Below are 22,767 nucleotides of genomic sequence, written 5' to 3'. Positions count from 1 at the left end.
AGCTGATCACACAGTTTAGTGCAATAATGTAATAATTATCCTCACTCCACCCTCTAATAGGTGTGAGGGTTGTTTCTTTGTCTGTTATCCGCTGCACTGCCAAGCTTCTTGCACTGTTCTCACTTTGTTTCCAAGGCTGACAGTCTCACTGGAGTGTCTGTTCTATCCCACTGCAGCAGCATGTTGAGTAATTGTTATAATCGCTTCATGATAATTATCGTCTTTTCACTCCTAAAGCAAATCCTATAGCACCCACTTATGATACTTCACGGCAAACCTCTTGTCATCGACGCAGCATTCTAGATTATGTTATCCTGTAAAGTTCCCAAAGTATTAAATGGTTTATTTAGCATGTGTTCACTTCTCTGTGTGGTGCTGTGGAGTGAGAGAGAATTCAGTTGCTGTGCTGAATTGAGAGAAAGTCCCCTGCAAAATAAACTGAACTGGTTTTATATTTCCATGTTTTGGTTCTTTTACAGATGGAGATGATTATCATTTAATAATCTTATCCATGTTTTATCGAAACGGAGTTGCAGAGCGTTTGAAAAATGAACAGCAAACGTAATACAAGCGCGGTAGGAAATGTAAGCCACAGGGTGACAGATCTTATCTTATTTTTCTCGTGCAAATCCTCGCAGTTATTTTGTATGTCGAGAGCAAAGAGGATCTTTTGCCTCAGTACAGCTTATCCCAATGCTTTTGCTTTGCCTTAAGTGTAATAGTAAAAGCATGTAAGGTTCTTTCCAGATCTTTAAATTACAAGAGACGTGTATTTTTACAAATCCGTTTGCAAAAGCTTAGGCATGAAAAAACAGTTAGAAAGTTCAATTAGTACGATGGGAATAAGTGTTTTTCCAGTTCAAGTGTTACCTTTATTTTGAAATATAATCATGTGTAACCTGCATAACAACACTGGCACATAAATTATATACTATAGAATAATGTTAAATGAGAATAAAATAAGCTCAAAACTGGACGCTCTGATGCAAGTGTTGCCTGTTTTAACTGTTAACACACGGAGTGCTGATTTCAGGGTGTAAATTAACAGAACTAGTGCTTGATCTAGAATAGTTTATGTTTCGAAAGTATTTGGATTAGTGCTTCCTAACTAGTTCAACTGAGCATATGTAAGTATGCACTTTATACTCCCTCAACATGAATAGAAACCCAGTTATTTCATCTCTTGTACTCCTCAGACTCTGGGGGCAGAGAGTTTTTGGACAGGAATATGAAATTCATAAAGTTTTTACAGCTAATTGCTTCTGGGGTGATTCTGTGTTCATGGAGCTGTAACTAGTTATTAGTTTTGCCTGCAGAACCCAATGAAATTATGTTTCAGTATTAAAAAAGGCACAGCAGACTTAATTCATTATGTTACGTACTGTTGCGTTAAATAAATCTCCAGTTTTGACAGTCAAAGGTGTCACATGCCAGATTCAAAAACCCCTATTGATATCAGGACATGGAGAGAAAGAGTCCAGGATTCCTTGTTTGTGACACCAATGCAAGTTTGGGCTGAAGAATAAAAAACGACCCCCTCTCCATTTCTTTTGCTCCTGTCATGAAGTGCTTATCTGAATGGGCTTCTCTTTGGCCTTCATGGAAATCATCTAAATAAGAATATGCTACATCTAGGACTGTTCCTGTCCATGTTTGAGAGAAAACTTTCCTTAGACACATTTAAAAGGCAACTTAAGTTTGTCTGTGAAAAGCAAAAACATTTTTTAACGGCCTGTGTCCACTGATGCTGCTTACTGTCGCTAGGTTACGAAAGTTGTCTGGCAGCACTTCCGCTTCCCTCGGTTGTGATCGTTAAGTTTGTTTTAGATTGCTCTGGATAGCCGCTTTCCCACTGCTCAAAAAACCTGCTGACACCTGGCTTTTTTGCGTTAGACCCTGGTCAAATGACTCTGCAGTAGACCCGGGTAATTATCACCTCGGCTCTGATCGGCATTGATGGGAACACACAACCTGTGTGTACACAATAATCTCCGCCCCCTTTCCGGCGTGATGCTATCCTCTGTTGGTAACTTCTGCGACTCCTTGTCATCTCAGCTACAAATTCCGGCCATCTCCATCCAAGCAGCGCTCAAACATCGTTCCAAATTTGTCGGCGCCGAGTTTGATAAATAGACTGAATGAGTAATAGATACAATAAAGACCTAACCAACGTAACATCTTCACTGTTTACTAACCCGGTCTCCGGCGCGTTTGTGCTGTCAGACGGTGACTCAGCAGAAAAGAGACAGCCAGGAATATACTTCACTGGCAATGGGAACAGAGACAATCGGCATAAGTGGGTCTTCCGGGGTCTGAAAAACCAGCGTCAGCACGCTAAATTTAGGTGGGAAAGGGGTATATACTTAATAATCTTAATAATCTATTTTATTCAAGGAAATTTTACTAAGTAGACATAAAAACATTGAAAAGGAATCTTGTCGTGGCATTAGCAGCAGCTCTACATCTGGGCATTGTAGCCTTGGAAAAACAAAATGATCAGCTTCTCCTCCGCCATTGTTGTTGACAAAGTTAATATCTGAAGTCCCGCCCCTTCTAGATTTTGATTGGTCGGTGAGGGAGAAGTGACATTGACGAGCGCGGAGGAGTTTCAAAAGTTGAACTATTTTCAACTGAGAGCGTTGTAAGTGCCAAGACAAAAAAACGCTGACACTGAGGGCGCTGTTCGTGGACACAGGCCCTAAAAGGAACAAAACATAAAACTGGCAGCTTAAAGAAGACAGGTGGTCACTGTATCACAGAGAGTACGACTTTCAAAAACGTAAAATAATGTCTTGTGGGATAATTTTGAAAAGCTGTCTTCCAAGAGATGGACTTATTTCTTTCAAAAGATAGCAAAAGAATTAATCATGTAATATGTTTAAACAAGCCCAGAGTGCTGTCAACTACAGCACCCACAGATCTTAATCCCGGCATGGCAAAATTACAAAATCGCCCACAGCGAACCAGCAGCTACAGAACAGTCTTACAATATTTAGAAGATGTGAATGTGTTCAGCTTTTGCGTGTACATTTGCAAATGAAAAGAGAAAAAGACTGTAGAATTTGTGCTCCATTTGTTCCCTTTAGATTTGCACAGTAATGCTCTGCTTCCACTGACAGATGATGCAGGAAATGGCTGCTGCCAGTGTGAGGGGAGCTTATTGTAATACACTGCCAACAACCTCCCAAACTGGAGCAGGGAGTACAGGGTTCATCTCCATTGTCCCTCCTGCAAAGTTATTTAATCCTCCATATTGTTTTTTCTATCTAGTTTTCTGCTGCTGGTCCCTATTCAGCTCCTGCCAAGAAATGACCGCGTTGTGGAACTCGAACAATTATTTCCGGCTGTTGTGCATTGCTCGCCGTTGTCAGAGTAATTTCAAAACCTTATTCTGTTGCTGCCTGGTCAGTGGAAAGGACGCGTGTTATTGATGGGAAGTAGAGTTTACGTTGTCGTCTTTTGGGGCCGCAGTTTGTAGGCCCCATGACACAATATCGTTCAGATGACTTTCACTTTCACTTGTCTATTATTCCCAGAAAACTGTTGACTAATAACGAATCTCTGGGGTTTCATTTCCTGTGTGCACGTCAATTCTTCCTTGTACTGCAGTTTATGTTGAAATCCCCAGGTTGCCGGTTTATTGAATGTAAATCAGGCTGGCTTAGAGGCGGAGGCTGTAGGAGGGCTGCTAATATGCTAGCGTCCCCCAGATGAGAGAGCTGCTCTCCTTCTCCCTAAGCCAGATGTATTAGAAGCTAATTCTCAGTTCGAATGTGGCTCATTTTCCGCTCAGGCTGCTGTGGTAGGACCATTATGGAAGCTCTTGTCAGTTTAATGTACTTGTTTTAACCAAGTTATTTTTCATGATCTGTGTGTGGTTTTTAATCGCTTGGATGGATACAGAGGACTCGGAGGAAAAGCTTGTGGTTCTCCTCAGGGAAAGCCGACATGCAGGCAAATGTTCTCTCTCATAAGTCTCTATGCACATGAACATTTTTAGTCTTTTAATAGCAATACTTGTTAGAATAAGATCAAAGATAATCAGACACTGAACACTGCTTGTGTCAGATTCTGAAGGAGGCGTCTGACACAGGTTTGCAGCTCAGGCTGCGCATATTCAATCGTCTTCCTTTCAAAGCCTCTCCGAGCACCGCGCATAACCCGCAGAACTCGTCAGATTGTTTCCTGTGAAGGAGGTGAACTTTATTTTCTCTGCTTCTAGTGTTTTTCTAAAATGGGTCAGCAGATGTTAGAGAGAGAGAGAGAAGAGAGGGAGAGGAGGAGGAGGAGGAGGAGGAGGAAGAAGAAAAACAGCCAAAGCAAACTGTTTGCTCTGCAGTGTGGGCTGATAGGAGAGATAGAGAGAAGAGTGGGAGAGAGTGAGGGGAAGAGACTGCGTGTATTCTGTGTTCTGGTCTGACGCTGGTGTAGAAAAAAACGGATCTCTTCTGTTTCTGAACCAGAGGACATCACGTTCTTTCCTTTGCCCTCCACACCCCAGAGTTTACTTTTGCAATGTTCAAATCTACCCGCCCAAATGATGACATCTGCAGATCATATTTCATTAGGTTGCCATACTGAACACATGCAGGGTGCACAGAAACGTGTGCATGTATGTTTCATGTGCTCTGTCGGAGAGACTTTCAGTTTCTCATGTTCTTCAAAGTTTGACAGATCCTTTTGATCTCACAGGGTCTCTGATTTTATGTTTCAGTGCAGGATTTGATCTGTTGTTCCACTGTGACTAAACTAGATTTACATGCTCTCATGACGATACAGAGGAGCCTGCTGGAATAAATATAAGGGTAAAAAAAGTGCATATTATTAATGGGCTCTTTGTGTAACTGGCTGAAAATGTACCTTGGGTTTACAATATTCAGGCATTATGATATATGGTAAGCATAGCTTGGTGTTTTGTCTGTGATGTTCGAAGCGACCTAAACTAATTGAAACTCAAGGAAGAGAAGTGAAACACTCAAGAGTTTGACGCTACAGTCTCATCTGTCATGAGTGCCACCAGTTTAGCTCATCGGTTAAATGGTGCGTCCAGCATACAGAGCCCCCCGATGACCCGGCCCCAGGTTCGACTCCCACCCACGAACCCTCTGCCGCATGTCATCCCCACTCTCTCTTGCCCTGTTTCCGATACTATCCACTGTCCTCTCCCTGAATAAAGGCATAAAAAAGGCCAAAAAAACCCCTCTATGTTGCCAGAGTTGGCTTTGAATTAGGGTCACCACACCCATGCTGTATATTAGGATGGCAGGTCCTGCATCAGTATGTACTTAAGAAAGGGAATAGCGTGCCAAATGCCTACATATAATAAAATGTTTGCATGATACGCACAATGATCACTTTGGTTTATCACTTATCTTGACACAATGAATAAAGTCATAAAGTGGCACATAGTTAGAGGGATGGATGTGAAGGATTATATTAACACTCACTAAGAGATGATAGAAAGGTAAAAAAGCAGCAACGATGTAGCTTGTTTCTGATGCTCTTATATCTGTTCTTTTTCTTTTTTTATCAATAAAACAAACGTACATTTTCCGTCTGGTTTTTGTTTTCTCCCCTCTTGATATCTTGCTTTGTTCTGCGGTGATTCCTTACATGTGTTTCGCTGTTTTCCAGGCTCACACAACAGGGTGAACCAGTGTCCTGTAAACGAACACGGGTGCCTGGACCTGGATGTGTGTATCCATATGAGCAAGCTGTGTGATGGAGTCCCCGACTGCTCCGATGGCTGGGATGAGGGTCCTCACTGCAGAGGTAATAAAAAAAAACACACAGAAGCATGCACACATCAGCTAGCTTAAATTTTCTGCACACTTATGATATATAGTTGCATTATATTCTGTATCTCATATCGCAAATGACCAGCCAGCTTCTCTTTGCTTGCATCTCCCTGTTTTCCCATCTGAAACTGTAATCTCTATGCAATAATCTCCTCTATTTGGCCCTTTAATGAGCTGGCCTGCTCCGGCTTATGCAATTACAATAGAATTCCCCTTCCTTGGGAAAAAGTAGTCATTAATTTACCAATCAGTTCAGCTGTGAGGCTGTTTCCCTCAATCCCTGTGGGAGTGATGAGCATTCAGCCCGGATGCAGCTGAAGAAGAATCCCATCAAATCCTCTACTATTAATTAGAAACAACAGCAGGATGAGGGATGGGACATATTGGATCCATAGTGTCGGCTTTTGTTGCATCAGACAAATACAAGCAAGCGCTGACAGCCTACAGAGGATTGTCTCAGTACTCAGCGAGGCAGTCCTCAGATATCAGTCTTAAGCTCTGCTTGTTTAGAACTGCAATGAGTTGTGTTGGGATACATTATTTGTCATTTCTGTCATCCATACCTCTGTGATTGTCTCTCCCTCCCTCTATTCAGCTTGTTGTAGTGTAGATGCATGTGCTAAGTTACAGACGCCCAAATTCCCGGAACGAGGATTGGTCTGCCAAGCTCTCAAACAATGTCGGTTATCTCTGATCACCTTATCACTTCAGATAATTACCAGCCAAGCTTCTGTTGATTTGGGTCATTTAAGTTTACTTAGGTTTAAATTTTAATGTTTGCCCTACTTTTCTTTATATCAGGTGATTTGTTTGTTGTTTAATTCCAGTTTTGCTCTTATATTCGAATCTTTTCCGTGAGGGTAAAGAGAGTTGTTTGCTTATCAGAGCGGCCTCTATAGATAAAGGCTGAGTGAATACTTCTTTTGAATGCAGTTGGTTATGACATAATAAAGTTGTAGTGAATTAGTCAGAGCATTAAAGTATGATAAGCTTTATCCAGAAGAACAAGAGCACAGTTGGGCTGATGAAGTGGACAGTTTGTACGGAGTGGGTGAGAGTGTTAGTGTCCCACACACCGGTCATCACTGCTAGACAAGCCTTTACACAACACAGCGATGATGTCATCCAATCACAACATGCACTGCCTGTCCCCGAGGACACAAGTCCAGCTGTCCTCTGTAACACACACTAATACACAGACCCGCATGCTTATGGGCTTGTAATGCATGCTTGTACTTAAACATGCACAAAAAACATCAACACTCACTCAGACCCAAACACACCCATTACCCCCCACTCACACAAACACACACCAGCAGTGTGTCCAGAGCTTTTGGCACTGCTGTTTGTGAGCTCCCCAGTTTTCAGGGAAAGGCCTGGCCTTTCACAAGCATCCTTGTGTTTGCTTGTATAAACTGCTGGGTTGTGCAAGTTTACCTGGGCGCTCATGTCTGAAAGCACACTTTGTCCCTCAGTGTGTCCAAGTCACTCTGGCAAAGCTGGCGTCTAGAGAGGTCAGAAAGGAGATGAAGCATGGCAGGTCATTATTCAAAGAGGGGGCATTATGCTTTTTCACATTTTAAGACATATATCTAATGTTGCAATGTTGTCCATACTAAAAATGGGTTTCAAATCTGTAGGAGAAAGTATGTATGAAAGTACTCCCCAGGCTTCTCAGCTCAGTCTGCAGGCCGCTGTGAACGCCAGGTTTCACACAGCTTTTTCTTCACTTTGTGACGTCACAAAGCGCAGCCTCAGTAGGCTTCAGAGAGCTGGCCAATCAGAAGAAAGTAGGCTTAAAGGGGGGACGTTTCTTACAGGGACTCTGACTTAGGGCCCCTTAGTGTCCTGTCTAATTTAGGGCAAAAAAAAAAATCTTTAGTAATTTTGTGTGTGGACCTCTGGGCTCTGATTAGAAAGAATGAAGTCAGAATTCAACAGTCAGAATCTGATGATAGTTGTGTTCTTTTTTTTTTTTTCAGTTTTGAACTAAGTCTCAGGTGCTTAAAGACAAACTGTAAATAAGCTGTGAGGCAGAGCAGAATTTGAGGGTGCAGTAACACCTGAAGACACCTCTAATCAGCAGTAGAGGGACTTATATTTTCATATGTATAAGAGAAATTGGCCCTTCCTGTCTTCCTAGAGAGCATGTAAAAGGCAACTGTTAGTGAACCAAACCAATGACCATTAAGCCTCCAGTTTGCTTCAGATCTTTGCCATCCTTTGGTCAAATCACAGTTCAAGGCCTACTTTTAAAAGGTCTTTTAACTAAAAGTAGCCTCTACAGACAATGGGCAGTTATGTTGTTATTCTGTCATACGGGGGAAAGTTGGCTCTACACATGAATCTGTAGTCTGCATTTGTCCCTTTTCTGTCATTGTGTGGGTGATGGGGCCTCTCTACCTCAGAAGTGACTGATTGATAGGAAAAAGAAAATGGGGTCACAGCAGAACTCCTTTACCCTTCTCCTCACTGATTATTGTAGTGCTATTGTTTCTGCATGCAGTGGGCTTTCATTGTCCTTCATGTCCCACTAAATGTGGAATTGCTCGTAGGCTACTTGAGGCCACATTTTCATCTCTATTCATGAGTGGGTCTTGACCTAAATCAGTTTATTGGCTGCAGTAAGAGCCGTCTTGCATGACAAGACCTGTTTTATTGCTTTTATTGTCTTTTCCCAGCACTGCATTTAGAGACACTACAGGGTTGTTAAACTGTTGTGTATTTCTGAACTCACACTGGGCTGCAGATTGAAGAGAATCTAAGTATTGATCTTCTTAGACACGTTTGACTGACTTGTATTTGGGAAACGTGTGTACTACAGCACGTGTACTTTGTGTATTTGAACTTTGTGTTTGAGTATTTGTGGAAGGTTTGAGCATGTGGAGCTGCTTGCTGCCACTGTTTGGGACTACGATAACTACTGTTTGCTCATTACTCAATCTGTTGCCCCGCTCGTGTTTGCATGTGGCTACTTTGCCCCTTTTGATGAAGTAGCTCCAAACATTGCTAGTAAAAAAAAACGTTTATACCTACAATTGGTGAGCCTTAATTTCTACACCTATTTCTGTGCATAACCGTATATATTAATAGACACAATATTACCTCCTTTAAGACTAAATTTAGTGCCTGATTTAGTTAGTTCTCAAAGTTTAGGACAATAATGATTTGTCCAAATTCTTCATACTATTATGCACAATGCTAGAATGCACATTTCAAATGTGAAAAGTATGTGTATCCATGCAAAGTGGTCAGTCTGTTTGTAGAAGTATGCATCATGTAATTTGATAAACCATGTCGGGAAATGGCAGGCTTCTGTCGGCTGCAGGTAGAGGACAGGGGCATGTGCAAACATGTTTCCAGACAATGAGAGCACACAGGTAGGAATGTCCTCGGAAATTGCCTCCCTTTTAAAATGCCACTTGAATATCCCGTTTGGTAAACTTAGTGATTGGTTTTAATTATAGACACTCAGTTTAGTGATGGAGGGAGGCTTAGTTTATTTTAGATTTTCTACTAAGGAAAGAGATTCCTTTCTTAAACCAGTTGATGTAGAGATGAGCTGATCTTTTTAAGGTGGGAGATTTATGAAATTAAGGACATTTTTTTGGTTAACTGATTTAACCATCTACTTTCATGAATATCCTCTAGGGCAGACCGTGGACTCCAAGAGTAGCATTTCTTCTTATTTTCTTTCTGTCTCCTTTCCATGTTTTTTTCCCCATCAATAACATAGCATATCATCCCCCACTCTCTTCTTCCCATATTTCCTGTCACTCTTTAGCTGATTTCCCCCTATTTTTGCCGTCCATAAGGTCTAACTAGTTCCAAATACATATATCAGCAGGTGTAGTGCATCTGGAAATCATGCTCATACATGCCTCATATTTCCATCAGTTGTCCTGAGTCATTGATTTCTTTTAAATTATGCACAACACATTAGTCTGGTGGGCCCCTCCCTGCTTCTATTTGAATTTAAAGCGCTATACATGAGTGAAATTGAGGGTTGCCATCCATGCAGCAACAGGATCAATGCTTGTTCCATGCTTGTTTAGGACCGAAGGCCTCCAGCGTGTCACTGTGTGATTTGTTTGCTCCGTTCGTTAACCCCCGGTCAAACGTCTGACACGCTGCTGTTGCTTGTTTACTCAGAGCTAGAACTTTCTTAGCGCTGCATATCCTTAAGCCCTTTGTGCACTCATTTCCATCTCTGTCTGCCCTGCCTTCCTGTCCTCCCCTCTCTTTCTTCTTTTTTCTTTGCTCTTCGTGATTCTGTTCGCCTGTTGTTTTCTCTTTGAGTTTTCATTCCTTACTTCTTTCCTCTCCTTTACTTTCCTTGATGTTGTACACCAGAAATGCTCTTAGGTTAAAACAAGCGGACGAATTTGATTCACATTCCAGAAGCTTTTTTTCTGACTCATCAAAGGGGAAATCCTCGTCTAGTCTAAACATGAATCAACATAAAAGGTTGTACTTTAATATTAGTAATCACAACCGCCCGTGGTTTTCTAATTGTGTTCATCTATCATTTCTGTCAATGAATTTGTAAATTTGTCTGTAAATTCTTGAAACTGCGTCTTCAAAAAAAAGTAGTCCCTAAGCAATCTTTTCTTTTCCATGTATTTATCTCTTAATTAATATTAACAGTTTAACCATCTCATGCATTATAGTCCACGTCTTACGAAATGATAAAAATCTGTCAAATTATGAGTTCATTTGAAAACTTTGTATCATCACAGATTGATTTTCAAATAATGCTGTAACAATATTAATTTTGTCCATAAGGCCCACCCATAGTTTAACACTAAATGGAACAAATGACCCTGCACAGAGGTGCATTTTGTGTGTATTTGGCTCTCTATCTGCCTGTGGTCTCTCGCAGTGTGAGGCTCGGTGAATGGATTCGATATGGGCCACAGTGTTTGCTGGGGGACTCTTCCTTTCAGCAGAGCCACAACAAAAGGGTCATTGTAGCCCAGAGTGCCACAGGCTTTATATAATAAGGACCCTTCACTGGTCCAATCTCTGCTCTTCACAGCCATGCTATCACTAGTTACTGTAAGCATAATGTGTCCACGACCACTGTGTTTTTTAATTGGACGCTGAGGTGAAGCCTATTTTCTCTTTTCCTTGTTTACAGTTTTGTTATATCTGTGTTTACACTCGGTTAATGATTAAATGGGAGAGTTTCTCAACAAGTGGAGCACTTTAGACCAGCATGGGGTGTGTGTTGGTAGGCTATCGGAGGGCTTTTACAGAGTATCGCTGTGGCTGCTGAGCTCCAGCTTCAAGGGGGCTGCCAGCCAGTGGTTTGTTACCATGTGTAACTCTGGCATGAGAATAAGCCCTTGTCATATTTTTTGCTCAGGGAGAAAAGCTTGCAGAGATGAAGAAGCTCCTAACTTGTGTGTTTTTGACATAGAAGGAGTAACAAAGAGAATACAGCTCATCCTTGAGTTGACCACTGGTTTATTGAACTCTGGTGCAGGACCCACCCAGCGTGCATCACAGGCCTGTTCTCGGCACTCTTATATTTCATCAGAGTTCAAGAGTGTAACTATATTAGAGGTTTAAAGCAAATTCAAACTGTCACACCATTTGTTTTGTAATATCAGAGATGTGCCACTATCTGACACATCTTTACTTTAATCTATGACCGACACCTTACCCCATTTATCCTCTAGCCTAGACACGCTCATCTGCATGCACACAGACACCCTATAGATGGCATGATGATGAGGGGTGTGTGGATGCCCCTCTTTCATTTCCTGCCAAAAGGATGTGTCCTTGAGTTCCCTCTGTAGGCGGGAGAGAAGAGGCCCTCTTACCCGTGCACATTCAAATCACAACATCTGTCACATGCACAGAAGAATACACATGCATGCACGTGCGTTCAACCCCGACACTCTCACACACAATCCTATCTGATCTCCCTGTGGAGATGTGATGGGATTTGACGGTGTGGTTCTGTGAAGATTGCCCTGGGATTAAGATGACAATTGGAAAGCTGATCCACAGACAAACCTGGTCAAGGAGGCAATTACTTAAACAGGTTTCATTTCGCCTCTGAAAAGCGACTGACATGTATGCTGCTCCCTTTCTTTCCCTTCAACAGTATTTAATGTGTCTCTCTGTCTCTCTCTGCTTCAGAACAGGCACCAGGCTGTGCCTCCCATGGGTGCCAGTTTCAATGTGCTGTGACTCACGATGGGCCTAAGTGCTACTGTCGCAGCGGCTACGAGGTTGCTGCAGATGGAAAGACATGTAAAGGTGAGTGGCTGATTTATTTTAGCTGAGCCAAAGTAAAATAGATAAAATAACCTGATCTCACCTCAGAATTTCTTCTTTTCCATCTGGTATTTGCTCGGGGCAGCTTGTAGAGGAGATTAGAACTTTTCTTGATCATACCACTTGCCTTCAGCTAGAAGATAAACGCATGTTCCTTGTTTGATAGGAATCTTTTTTCTTATTATTACCTAGCGCTGAAAAATGTTGTCTAAGAACACCTTGTTTAGTGAAAAGGCACAGAACAATCTCAATTTATTTGATCACAGACTGTATGTTAATGTGAGGGGCTTTTCTCCTGCAGATTTTAATGAGTGCAGTGTGTACGGGACGTGCAGTCAGACATGCACAAACATGGTGGGCTCCTACACCTGCAGCTGTGTGGAGGGCTACCTGCTGCAGCCGGACAACCGCTCCTGCAAAGCCAAAAATGGTGAGAACACACACACAAAAAGTGCAACAGACCAAACTACCGAACTAAAAAATGATTGGAGCTGAGATGTTTCTCTCTTGGAAACTGCTCTCCTTTGGATTACAGCAGATCTGCCTGGTGCTGCGACCCAATTTCCTTTACGAGCTTGTTCACTGGGGAAAGATGTTTGACCTTTGACTCCTCTCAATCTCCTCCTCATACCTCTGTTATGCTCCTTCTCCCTCATGATGTCTTCTTTCCCCTGATCACCCTCTCCAGAGCCAGTGGATCGTCTGCCTATGCTCTTGATCGCTAACCTCCATGACATCCGCTGCACCACCCTGAGCGGCTCCTCCTCCCGGCTGCCCACCATCCCCACCAAGCAGACCATGGCTATGGACTACATCTACGCCCAGGAGACCGTCTGCTGGATCGATGTGGGTGACACCCCCGCCGCTACCCAGCTGAAGTGCGCCAGCATCCCTGACCTCAAGCCTGTCACAAACATCCGCACCATCAACATCTCCCTCAGCCTGCACCGTGAGTAGTTTCATCGATGTAACTGTAAGAAAACTCATCGGAATACTTTTGTTTCTAGAGGTGCTGTTTTTTGCTGACAGTGTTCCTGCAGAAATGTAGTCAGGTACACACAGGGCCTGACAGTTTAGCTGTAGACTGCCACTGAAAGAGAAATGAACACGTTGCATAGAAGCCTGCGAGCAGCGCTCAGATAATCTGTTGTAGCTGTCAGCTCACGCCGTGTGAAACTTCCATACTTTGCCTCAGGAATCACATGGTCAACTTTGCATTTGCTAGCTCAGACAAACGTAGGACGTGAAGCAATACGGCCTCATCTCGGAAAGCTGCTCATACCAGCATTTAAGTGCCAAGTGGAAATGCTGAGTCCAGCTTTATTTCTCAAAGGGTTTGTCTTTGAAGAGCAGGGGCACCCTGACACACCACTAAATCATCCCATAGGGGCACTAAGTGTGTAGCTTACTTACATTGATGCGATACAGATAAGGCTGCCAGCGTGCTCTCAGGCGTTACTTTGCACATTCTTGACAGGCAAATATAGTAACTTACTGTGTAGCTTGATTTATGTACTGGTCAACCATGTCTGTGCAGAAGCGTGGACATTTTTCACTTTCATTTTTCTTGTTTGATGAATATAATCGGTTGAATCCCCCTTCCAGTCATTTATCTTTGATATGATAGAGTAACCTACAAAGGTCCTCTGTGCCTTCATAGGTCCACGCTATGAAGGTGTATATAGCGAAATTTTGTGGGTCATGTGTATAGAAGGACATAGTATACTGATTAACACTGACAAGTGAAATGTCTGAGCGGTGGAGGCAATGTCCTCACAGTCATAGACATTAATTCCCAGACTCATCTCTTTCGCAACAGCCAGACATGCACAGACATACATAGACAGCATGTGAACACTTCCCTCTCAGAGGCTTACTCGTATAATGCTGACATGATTTATCTCTGATTACGAGCCTGACAAGGTTTGTTTTCATTCGGCTGGCTGACTGAGCCGTTACTCTCTAAGAATGGGGGCAGAAATGTAGACAAAACATAAAAGCAAGGGTGTGGGTTTGTGCGTGTGCGTGTGCGCATACGTACGTGCGTGCGGGAAGCGTTCCCTTGAGAATTGGCCCGAGGCGTTGAATGGCAGATGTGAGGAAAACAAGAGGAGAAGCCCGGTGTGTGCAGACCCTGAAATATGGGACGAGGAACCTGCGACGTGATTAGGAGTGCCTCGGCTCATATCCACTTGAAATGAAGCTTGTGTAACCGCTGTCACCGCTGACAGCCGGCTCAGTGAACCCCGGCGTCTTAAAATGGCTTTTTTCAAGTTGATTCATGGCACCCTCCTGAGTGGCCCACATCCCTCCTCACCCTCATTGTGTTTGCCTGCCACTGTGGCTTTTTGATTCACCGCTCTGTTAAGTGGTCTGATGGCTAAGCGGCGACGAGGGGAGGAAATAAGACAGACCCTGAGAGAACAATTGAAGCCGACGAGACAAGGGGATGATCAAATGAGAGGGAGAGAGGGAGAAAGGTAGTGATTTGCTGTGCCTTGGAGGTGTGTGTGTTTGTGTGTGTGCATATGCAAGTGGTCATGCAGATGGTATTTACATTCCTTCTTAGGTTATGTCAGCCTGAACAGCCCCTGCATTCCTCTGGCCGTCTCATGTCCTGTCCAGTCAGGTCACCTTAACACGCTCATAGCTCACACACATGCACACACACTGACACACACACGTTAACCCAAATACCTTTGACTCATGCATGCATTACCTAGTCACATATTATCTTTTATGAATAGGGATTGGATGTGTCGTTCAGTTCTGTTTGTCTGTCCCACTTCTGTACAACTCTGAACTGTTCTACCGCTACGTGGAGTTGTTCTCATGTCGTCATCCTTCTTCCTTAGATAACCTTATTTCAGCAATTTTTTTTTTTACACATTATGTAATCCATGTTGATATCAGTCTCGAATCGACAATTTCTTTTGAATTCAGTGAGTAGCTCAGCAGTGCTCACACAATGAGCAAGGCAAAGTGATCGTTGTCTGAGACATATTCATGTAGTTACTGTGATGTACAGTAAGGGTCCCCCCCCAGGTTACTGTGCAGCAGTTGCACAACGCCACAGAGTCCTTGTTTTTTATTTTTAAAAAGATATTAAGACATAAGCGCAAGTAGTCTTAATTTCCACTCTATAAGACTTTGGACATCCTTATAGTGTGGCTCTGGTCTTGTCTGTCGGTGGGTTTTGGCTGTCCTGAGACACGGACAGAGGCTCTTTGCACTCTGGCTGACTCCCCACTTTGTGTTATATCAGTTTGAGCTTTCAGCTGCAGTAAGAAAGCAAACTCCCCTGTTAATTTTCTGAATCTCAGCTGAGTCTGAAAGCAATTTGCTGCATTTAATGTATCTTTAACCTTGTGGTAAACTAGCTTTAAAATGTAATTCAAGCTTGACTCATGTGAACTTATTATCTCTTTTGCCCCTGGAAAAAGCCACTGTCAGTCAAAGCTGGTGTTCTCTGTAATCGATAGAAGCATTAATATTTTAAATTGGCGCCATAGCTGTGGAGAAAGAGCTTGTGGTTTCGCCCATTCTACATTCCTACAACACCCAGCATGCATTGCGCCCCTCCCTCTGAAAGGAAGAGCCCAGCGAGAGACGCTAGAGTGAAATACTACCGTTTTCCAGTCAAGGACATTGATTGCTGCAGGCAATGGCTCAGAGCGGTACAGAATCCGAAATACGACGAGAATATACCGGTGGATTGTCTAAAAAATCTTCAGGTCTGCAGTCTTCGTTTCAAACCTGACGATTTTGAACGAGACATGACATCGGAGACGGGCGTCCTAGATTGAGGAAGTGTAGTTTAGCGAGCTCCCTGTCCTCCGCCAGATGATGCGTTTTACGTAGTCTGGCGGAGGTTTTCCAGGGCCCATTGGAGAAGCGGATAGCGTCCTCCAAAGGCATAGAGCGAAATTGGTATTAGCTCCCCATAATAGCATGATAGGACTGAGGTTGAAAATTTGCGAACTGGCCCTTTAAGGTGAACTTGGTTTTTCCAAACAAATCTGATCTTCTAATCGGGGCCAACAAGGGAACTCTGTCAGATTTATTCATTACTTTATAATAAGCAGGGCTCAGGTGCACTCCTTTAAGTATGCTGGGCAGACCTGGGGATGGCCCTTAGATGGTTATGGATTAAGCTGTAGAAGGGGGCGGGGGGATGGTGATATATAGCCTCTGGGAGTTTGGGAGAGCTGGGCAGATAAGTAGACGAGGGTTCCAGATGTGGCCTGCTCTGTCTGAATGTGTGGAAGACAAAAGGGGAGCAGGGCCTACCCGTCCTGTCCTCTGCAACCTGCGAGCGGAGCTACACAGCAGGGACCAGCCCCTCTCCCCTGTCAGGACTCCTCCCTCCCTCCCTCCTCCTAGCTTTTGTTCCTAAGGCCTTTTTTTGCAGAATAAATGAGGGCACAAAGGGCCTTTGTAAAGATCTGTCAAGAATGGATTATTAACATTTAAATCTCTTTTTTTATTCATGTATATTTTCTAGATGTTAATGTTAGTCAATCTTTTCAAATCCTCCTTTGTTCTAATGAGCAGAATCATGTCACAGTTGCCCTGTAATCTGCACTTTCTATCTCACCATTCACTCCTCTTTTTCCCTTTCAGAAGAGGCCCATTTGCCAGTGGCCTAACTGTTAGGGATTATAGCCTCTTATAAAGAGGTTATAAGTCAGACCCTTATGGAAAATCATACATGCTCAACTCCAAATCTGAGGTCGCAGAGTGTTTTGCACAGATTAATAGGATCTTCTTGGCACAGGGAGGATTATGAAACCAGCATGATGAGGATTTTTATTGCCTTTCACTACCATGTAAACAAAGAAGTTGCACTGACATGCAAATTGAGGATGTGACATTCAAGTAAAAAATTCAGACTCCAGAGTCCGTATTGTGTGACAAGCTTGAAGGCCCAAGGAGGCTGTGGCCCTGTATGTAAATACCTTTGCTACTTGGGCAGAAAGCATGCCTGTTGTTGCCAGTAAGACCCCCCTCAGTTTGTGAAACGTTTCCTCAGAGCGGTGCGAGTTGGTAGGTGTTAGAGGCAGGAAGTGAAGAGGGTTTGTGAGGGCAGGGTGGTTAGATGAGGAGAAAGGGGTGGGTTCATTCAGTTTCCCAGCAAACTTTCCACTTACAAGAAGCTGAATGAAGCGAGGACGTCAACAGACTCTGTGGCTCTCTGAATAAGGGGGTCCACTAGATGCAGCCTGTTACACAACGCAACAGTCACTGTGTTGCACAACGGGCTCACTGCTCTGTATGAGAGTCTAATCAATGCCTTGTGCAGCCAGGCTTCCAGCTGGATGTCTTTAGAGGAGTTTGGTTTAAGAGCTGATACCAATGGGAGTATCACTATCCGTCTTAACTCCATTACAAACTCTCCCTGTTGTCAGAATCTTGGTTCGGATGTTTATGAAACATCTTGGACTGTTGTTTCTCTCTCCCTCGGTTCATTTGACTTTGATATTTTTATTAGCTCATATCTTTTTTTTCCAAGTGAGATTGCCAGTAACTTTGATGACTTAACTTACATCGAGTACAAAGAAAGATGACATAAAAGTGTCATGCAGAGCAGGCCTCTCTAAGCTCTGTGATGTTTGGTAGGTGGGGGTCTACTTTCTCCATCTTTGAGCAGCATGGTCGTCATTTCGGGGGGTACCAATGCAGACCCTTTCTTCATGAACGGTCAAAGCCAAGTGTCTATTGCGTTATACCCCCACTCGTGTACTCCAACATCAAAGTCGTCCTCTAGATTAACTGTGTGGCCACTTTGATTCTGCATGTGTGAGTAGTGTGCTTGTGTGATGTGAATGTGTGTGTTTACAGTGTTCTGCTTGGTTGCAGCTGTTAAAACACAAAGCTGCATGTATCCCCCCCCCCTCACCCACAGCTGGGTCTCCCTGTGGTTTGGGATTCCTGCACCCAGGACTCTCACACAGGACTCTTAAGAGCGAGAAATCTTTCCAGTTAGCTCTTGAACTCCCGGATGGTGAGGGCATATCGGAAATAGACGTCTCCATCTGCAAAGCTTCCTCTTTTTAGGTCGGCTTAGTAAGCAGTGAGGTTACAAAAAGTCGAGTTCATTTAAGTTAGCTGTTGCAGCAGTGATTTGGGTTGATCCCTGAAACCGGAGGTTTATGTGTCATGTTTCTGTCTATTGGGAATTTGGAGTGGTGTTATACAGAGTTCAATCATCATTTCAGAGTAAAATTCACGCTGAATATTAACTGTTTGTTCTTGAATTGATCAGCCATAAACATCTTTCTAATAATCTTAGACATTCTTGAAATGAATCTCTCTTTTTACAAACCAGGTGGAAGGTGACAAATTTTTTTTTTTCCTTTAGTAAACATCACAAGTAAAGTCAGTCCTTTCTTCAAATATCGATAATAGCATTGAGTACTTGATTATTTTAGTTTTATCTGTTACTGGGTCTGTACTTCACAAATACATGTTAGCTTACTCCCTCCTCTAAAGCACGTGTAATGTTCACGTGTTCCTTAGGTGGTGCTGTGGTCACAGCCAGAAGGTTCCTGGTTCGAACCCCAACTTTCTGTGTAGAGTTTGCATGTTCTCCCCGTGCATGCATGGGTTCCCTCCGGGTACTCTGGCTTCTTCCCACAGTCCAAAGCTATGCTTGCTAGGTTCATTGGTGACTCTAAAATTGCTCGTAGGTGTGAGTGGGAGCGTCAAAGGGTGTCTGACTCTATAGCTCTTTTCCCACTGCGGTTCCACCTCAGTGCCCTAACGAAGGTCCGCCATCATGAAGCCTTTGTCATTTTACATTGGACCAAGCAACACCGGGGTAAAGCCGCCCCAGTGTGTGTTTCTACATAGCGTTCGGGCGTTCCGGAAAATGTGCACGAGGTGCAAGCGAGCAACGCGTGCTTCAAATACACACATACTCATAGCTCTGTCTTTCTCTGCCGGCTCTGCCATCCTCTGGATGGATGTGTGCATGAAAAGGTTCTTGGTTGCATGGGAACTTTTCTGTCATGACAATACATTAGTAGATCCATGGTGTCATGTTGATTACTTGTGTGAAATGTTAGTTAAACTTTGAATGGGTCCTCTCCATTCAGTGAGCCATGCAACATGAATTTCGAAACACAGAATATAGTCAAACTCATCCGAAAGAAAAGTCTTAGTAGCAAAGGAGAGAGACGATCACATCCAGTCCAATTAGTGGGTTTATAAACTGCAGGCCTTCACCTCTCACTCTTTATCTGTCACTTTTCATGTGTCTTTCCCTCCCCCATGCCCCCATGCGCTGCTTGCCTTAATAGAGAACAAGTGGAGTGCTGGTAATGGACAACCTGTGGGACCCAGTAGAGGAGAAAAAAATGATAGCTCATTAATTCAACACTTTTATTTTATTTGTCAAGAGTGTGGGCTTGGTTGAGGAGAGGGTCATAACGGAAAGTGGGAGGTTTGAAATCCGGCTTGTATATGACAAAGAGTTACACAACTGTGTTCCCATGAGACGCAGTGTTTTTTTAATGGCTCTGTTTTTTTCTCTGCTCTGCGCCCCTCAGATGTTGAGCAGATGGCTATCGACTGGCTGACCGGAAACTTCTACTTTGTGGATGACGTGGACGACCGGGTGTTTGTGTGCAACAAGAACGGCCAGACATGTGTGACCCTGCTGGACCAAGAGCTGTACAACCCCAAAGGCATCGCCTTGGATCCGGCCATGGGGTCAGTACTTCCCTCCACTCTTTTTGACCCATAGCTACCTGCAGAACTGTTTTAGCAACGCTTCAGAGAAAAAAAAAATGCTGTCTTGTGATCAGGCGACGTGCTGACCAAGCAGGGCGTCAGAAATCCAAGCACTTCCTCATGATGGAAGCCGAGACACATAAACGCTTGCATGTTTGATGTTTCAGGTTCCTTGTGCTGATGTTATCTGAGGTAGTTCCTTTTTCCAGAGTATCACTTCCCTATTTTAAGTCGTCCAATAAATCATTTTGAATCCAGTAATACAGATTTCTCAGATGGGGTAGGATGTGAACTGTCAACCAGTTTCATCAGGTCAACCAATTTCTTAATCAGCGTTTCTTCTGGTAAATTAAACTCCCTTGTCTGTCACTTCCTCCCTTCCTTGTTCCTCCTCTTCCTCTGCTACAGCAAAGTGTTCTTCACAGATTATGGGTCTACCCCGCGGGTGGAGCGCTGCGACATGGACGGTCAGAACCGCACTAAGCTGGTAGACAGTAAAATCGTCTTCCCCCATGGCATCACGCTGGACCTGGTGAACCGGTTGGTGTACTGGGCTGACGCGTACCTCGATTACATCGAAGTGGTCGATTACGAGGGCAAGAACCGACACACCATCATCCAGGGCCTGCTGGTGAGCTTTGAAGAGTGGCTGGATGGGTGCTGAAAGAAACCAGCTACACCCAAACATACACAGATGTGCATTTAATAGACTTCTGATTGTTCAGGCGTCTTTAAAACAGTTGAACCTTGCCAAACAGCAACAGACTGCCTTTTCAATCTTCTCCTCGACAACACTAAACATCTGTTTTCCCATCACTGATTTAATCTCATCATATTTATTGGCAGCACTGTCTCCCAGTTGTCTCCTGTGTATCTACAAAAAGAGGGCCAGCCTCTCCTGGGGTTAAGTCCATTTTATTGCCCTGATTGATATTACTTAAAGAGTGTGCGGTTTTCCTGGCAAGTGCCTCCCTAAACATATTAGTCTGACTCGAGCAAAGCTTGGATCAAACTTATTGTGGAGTAATGATCTTAATGAAATCAGGGTGGAAGGACGGTGGTGGTGGTGGTGTGTGTGAATGGAGGAGGAGGTAATATGATCCCAACCCATACATCTTCCTGACAGTAGAGGAGAGCTGCACAGAACAGACCCTTATAAAAATATAACCCCTCTCTGTTTAACAGAGGACGGGAAGTGGATCTATTATGCTGCCCCGTGCCAAGTTTACACAGACACTCTCTCCTTATCTCTCAGTCTGTCTCTGTCTGTTCAACTGTCTGTCTGTCTTTCACAGATTTCATCACATCTCTAGAACCTGACAGAATCTGTTTCATACTGATTAAAAGTTTGTCAGGAAAGTTTCAACAGGCAGAATTTAGCAGGAAGTGTTTGAGATGTAAAAAGTACATAATCAGTGTCAGTGAACACAAACTGTTCTACTGAGCATGTCAGCAGCAAACTCAAGACAACTTTTTAGTTTTTCTGCTTTATTACCTCCCTGTTTTTCAGATTGAACATCTGTATGGGCTGACTGTATTTGAGAACTACTTGTACGCCACCAACTCAGACGAAGGCAACCTCAACCCCAAGACCAGCGTGATTCGAGTCAACCGCTTCAACAGCACTGACTTCCAGGTGGTGACGCGAGTAGACCGGGGAGCTGCGCTGCACGTGTACCACCAGAGACGCCAACCTCAAGGTACTCACTCAAGAAGGCTTAGCTTGACGTCGATCACATTTGATCCATGTCAAAGGATAACGGTTATAAGTCTGTGACTTTCTGTTTGTGCCTCATTCTTCTGGCTTAGTGCGCAGCCATGCGTGTGCCCTGGATCAGTTTGGGAAGGCAGGAGGATGCTCTGATATCTGTCTCCTGGGCAACAGCCACAAGACTCGAACCTGCCGCTGTCGCTCGGGATTCAGCCTTGGCAGCGATGGCAAGTCCTGCAAGAGTGAGTATCAAAATATTGTTGACAAAATAAATGCCTTCCCATTAGTCTCAGCAGTGATGATTGATGATTGCAATGAGGTAATGGTGGTTACAGAATCACTGACTGAAGTGGTTTCTTTCGTCTTCTGCAGAACCAGACCACGAGTTGTTCTTGGTGTATGGAAAGGGTCGTCCTGGAATCATCAGAGGCATGGACATGAATGCCAAGGTGCCTGATGAGTACATGATTCCCATCGAGAACCTAATGAACCCCCGAGCTCTGGATTTCCACGCTGCCAGTGAATTCATCTACTTTGCTGATGCCACCAGCTACATTATCGGCCGGCAGAAGATAGACGGCACAGAGAGAGACACGATACTGAAGGAAGGTGAGATTAAAAGGGTTTTGCAATGGATTGTGGGAACTATTTCTTCTCTTTAACCAAATCCTGCCTACTACAAAGAATTCAGCCAGTCTTTTTCAATTTATTCTCCAGATATTCATCCTGAATTATGCAAGCTAATTGATTCTTTTCCTCCCCTGGCCTCTTTTGCTTATCTCAGGTATTCACACAGTGGAGGGGATAGCAGTAGACTGGATGGGAGGTAATCTCTACTGGACAGATGATGGGCCTAAAAAGACTATCAGCGTTGCCAGGCTGGAGAAGGCTTCTCAAACCAGAAAGACTCTCATTGAGGGAAGGATGAGCCACCCACGTGCAATCGTGGTGGACCCTCAGCATGGGTGAGACACTGGAGGGGAGGGTATTGTTGTTTTAATGCTTTGTTGAAGTCATTATTATTATGTTATAATGTGTGGCTGCAGCAGCATTCAACCTTTTTGTTAGTGTGAGTAATTCTAGTGCTGTGGGAGAGGATGGTTTGAGGGTTCTTTACTTGCAGCTATGTGGGCTGCCTGCGCTGTGTGTTTTTGTTAAACTCATTGGTGTGTGTGTGGGAACCAGTGATTTTGTGGGAAGGTCCATCAAAGAGCATCAAAGCTACATTTTGACGGC

The 22,767-nt window shown here is 43.7% G+C and overlaps 1 protein-coding gene across 1 annotated transcript in view; it reads left to right on the top strand.

Moving 5' to 3' along the window:
* Nucleotides 1-22,767, top strand: part of LOC138589241 (low-density lipoprotein receptor-related protein 1-like) — an 82,417-nt gene that overhangs the window by 20,364 nt on the left and 39,286 nt on the right. The window contains exons 3-12 of the mRNA XM_069659440.1: nucleotides 5,635-5,772; nucleotides 11,949-12,068; nucleotides 12,388-12,516; nucleotides 12,775-13,035; nucleotides 19,637-19,799; nucleotides 20,229-20,451; nucleotides 21,331-21,520; nucleotides 21,630-21,773; nucleotides 21,904-22,140; nucleotides 22,316-22,496. Of these exons, the coding sequence (XP_069515541.1) occupies nucleotides 5,635-5,772; nucleotides 11,949-12,068; nucleotides 12,388-12,516; nucleotides 12,775-13,035; nucleotides 19,637-19,799; nucleotides 20,229-20,451; nucleotides 21,331-21,520; nucleotides 21,630-21,773; nucleotides 21,904-22,140; nucleotides 22,316-22,496 (1,786 nt within the window). The remainder of the gene's footprint in view (nucleotides 1-5,634; nucleotides 5,773-11,948; nucleotides 12,069-12,387; nucleotides 12,517-12,774; nucleotides 13,036-19,636; nucleotides 19,800-20,228; nucleotides 20,452-21,330; nucleotides 21,521-21,629; nucleotides 21,774-21,903; nucleotides 22,141-22,315; nucleotides 22,497-22,767) is intronic.

This window comes from Semicossyphus pulcher, unplaced genomic scaffold (assembly GCF_022749685.1).
Source record: "Semicossyphus pulcher isolate SPU_LCO1_2020_fin unplaced genomic scaffold, fSemPul1.0.p SCAF_13, whole genome shotgun sequence".
Classification (NCBI taxonomy): domain Eukaryota; kingdom Metazoa; phylum Chordata; class Actinopteri; order Labriformes; family Labridae; genus Semicossyphus; species Semicossyphus pulcher.
This window is presented reverse-complemented; position numbering and strand designations above follow the sequence as displayed.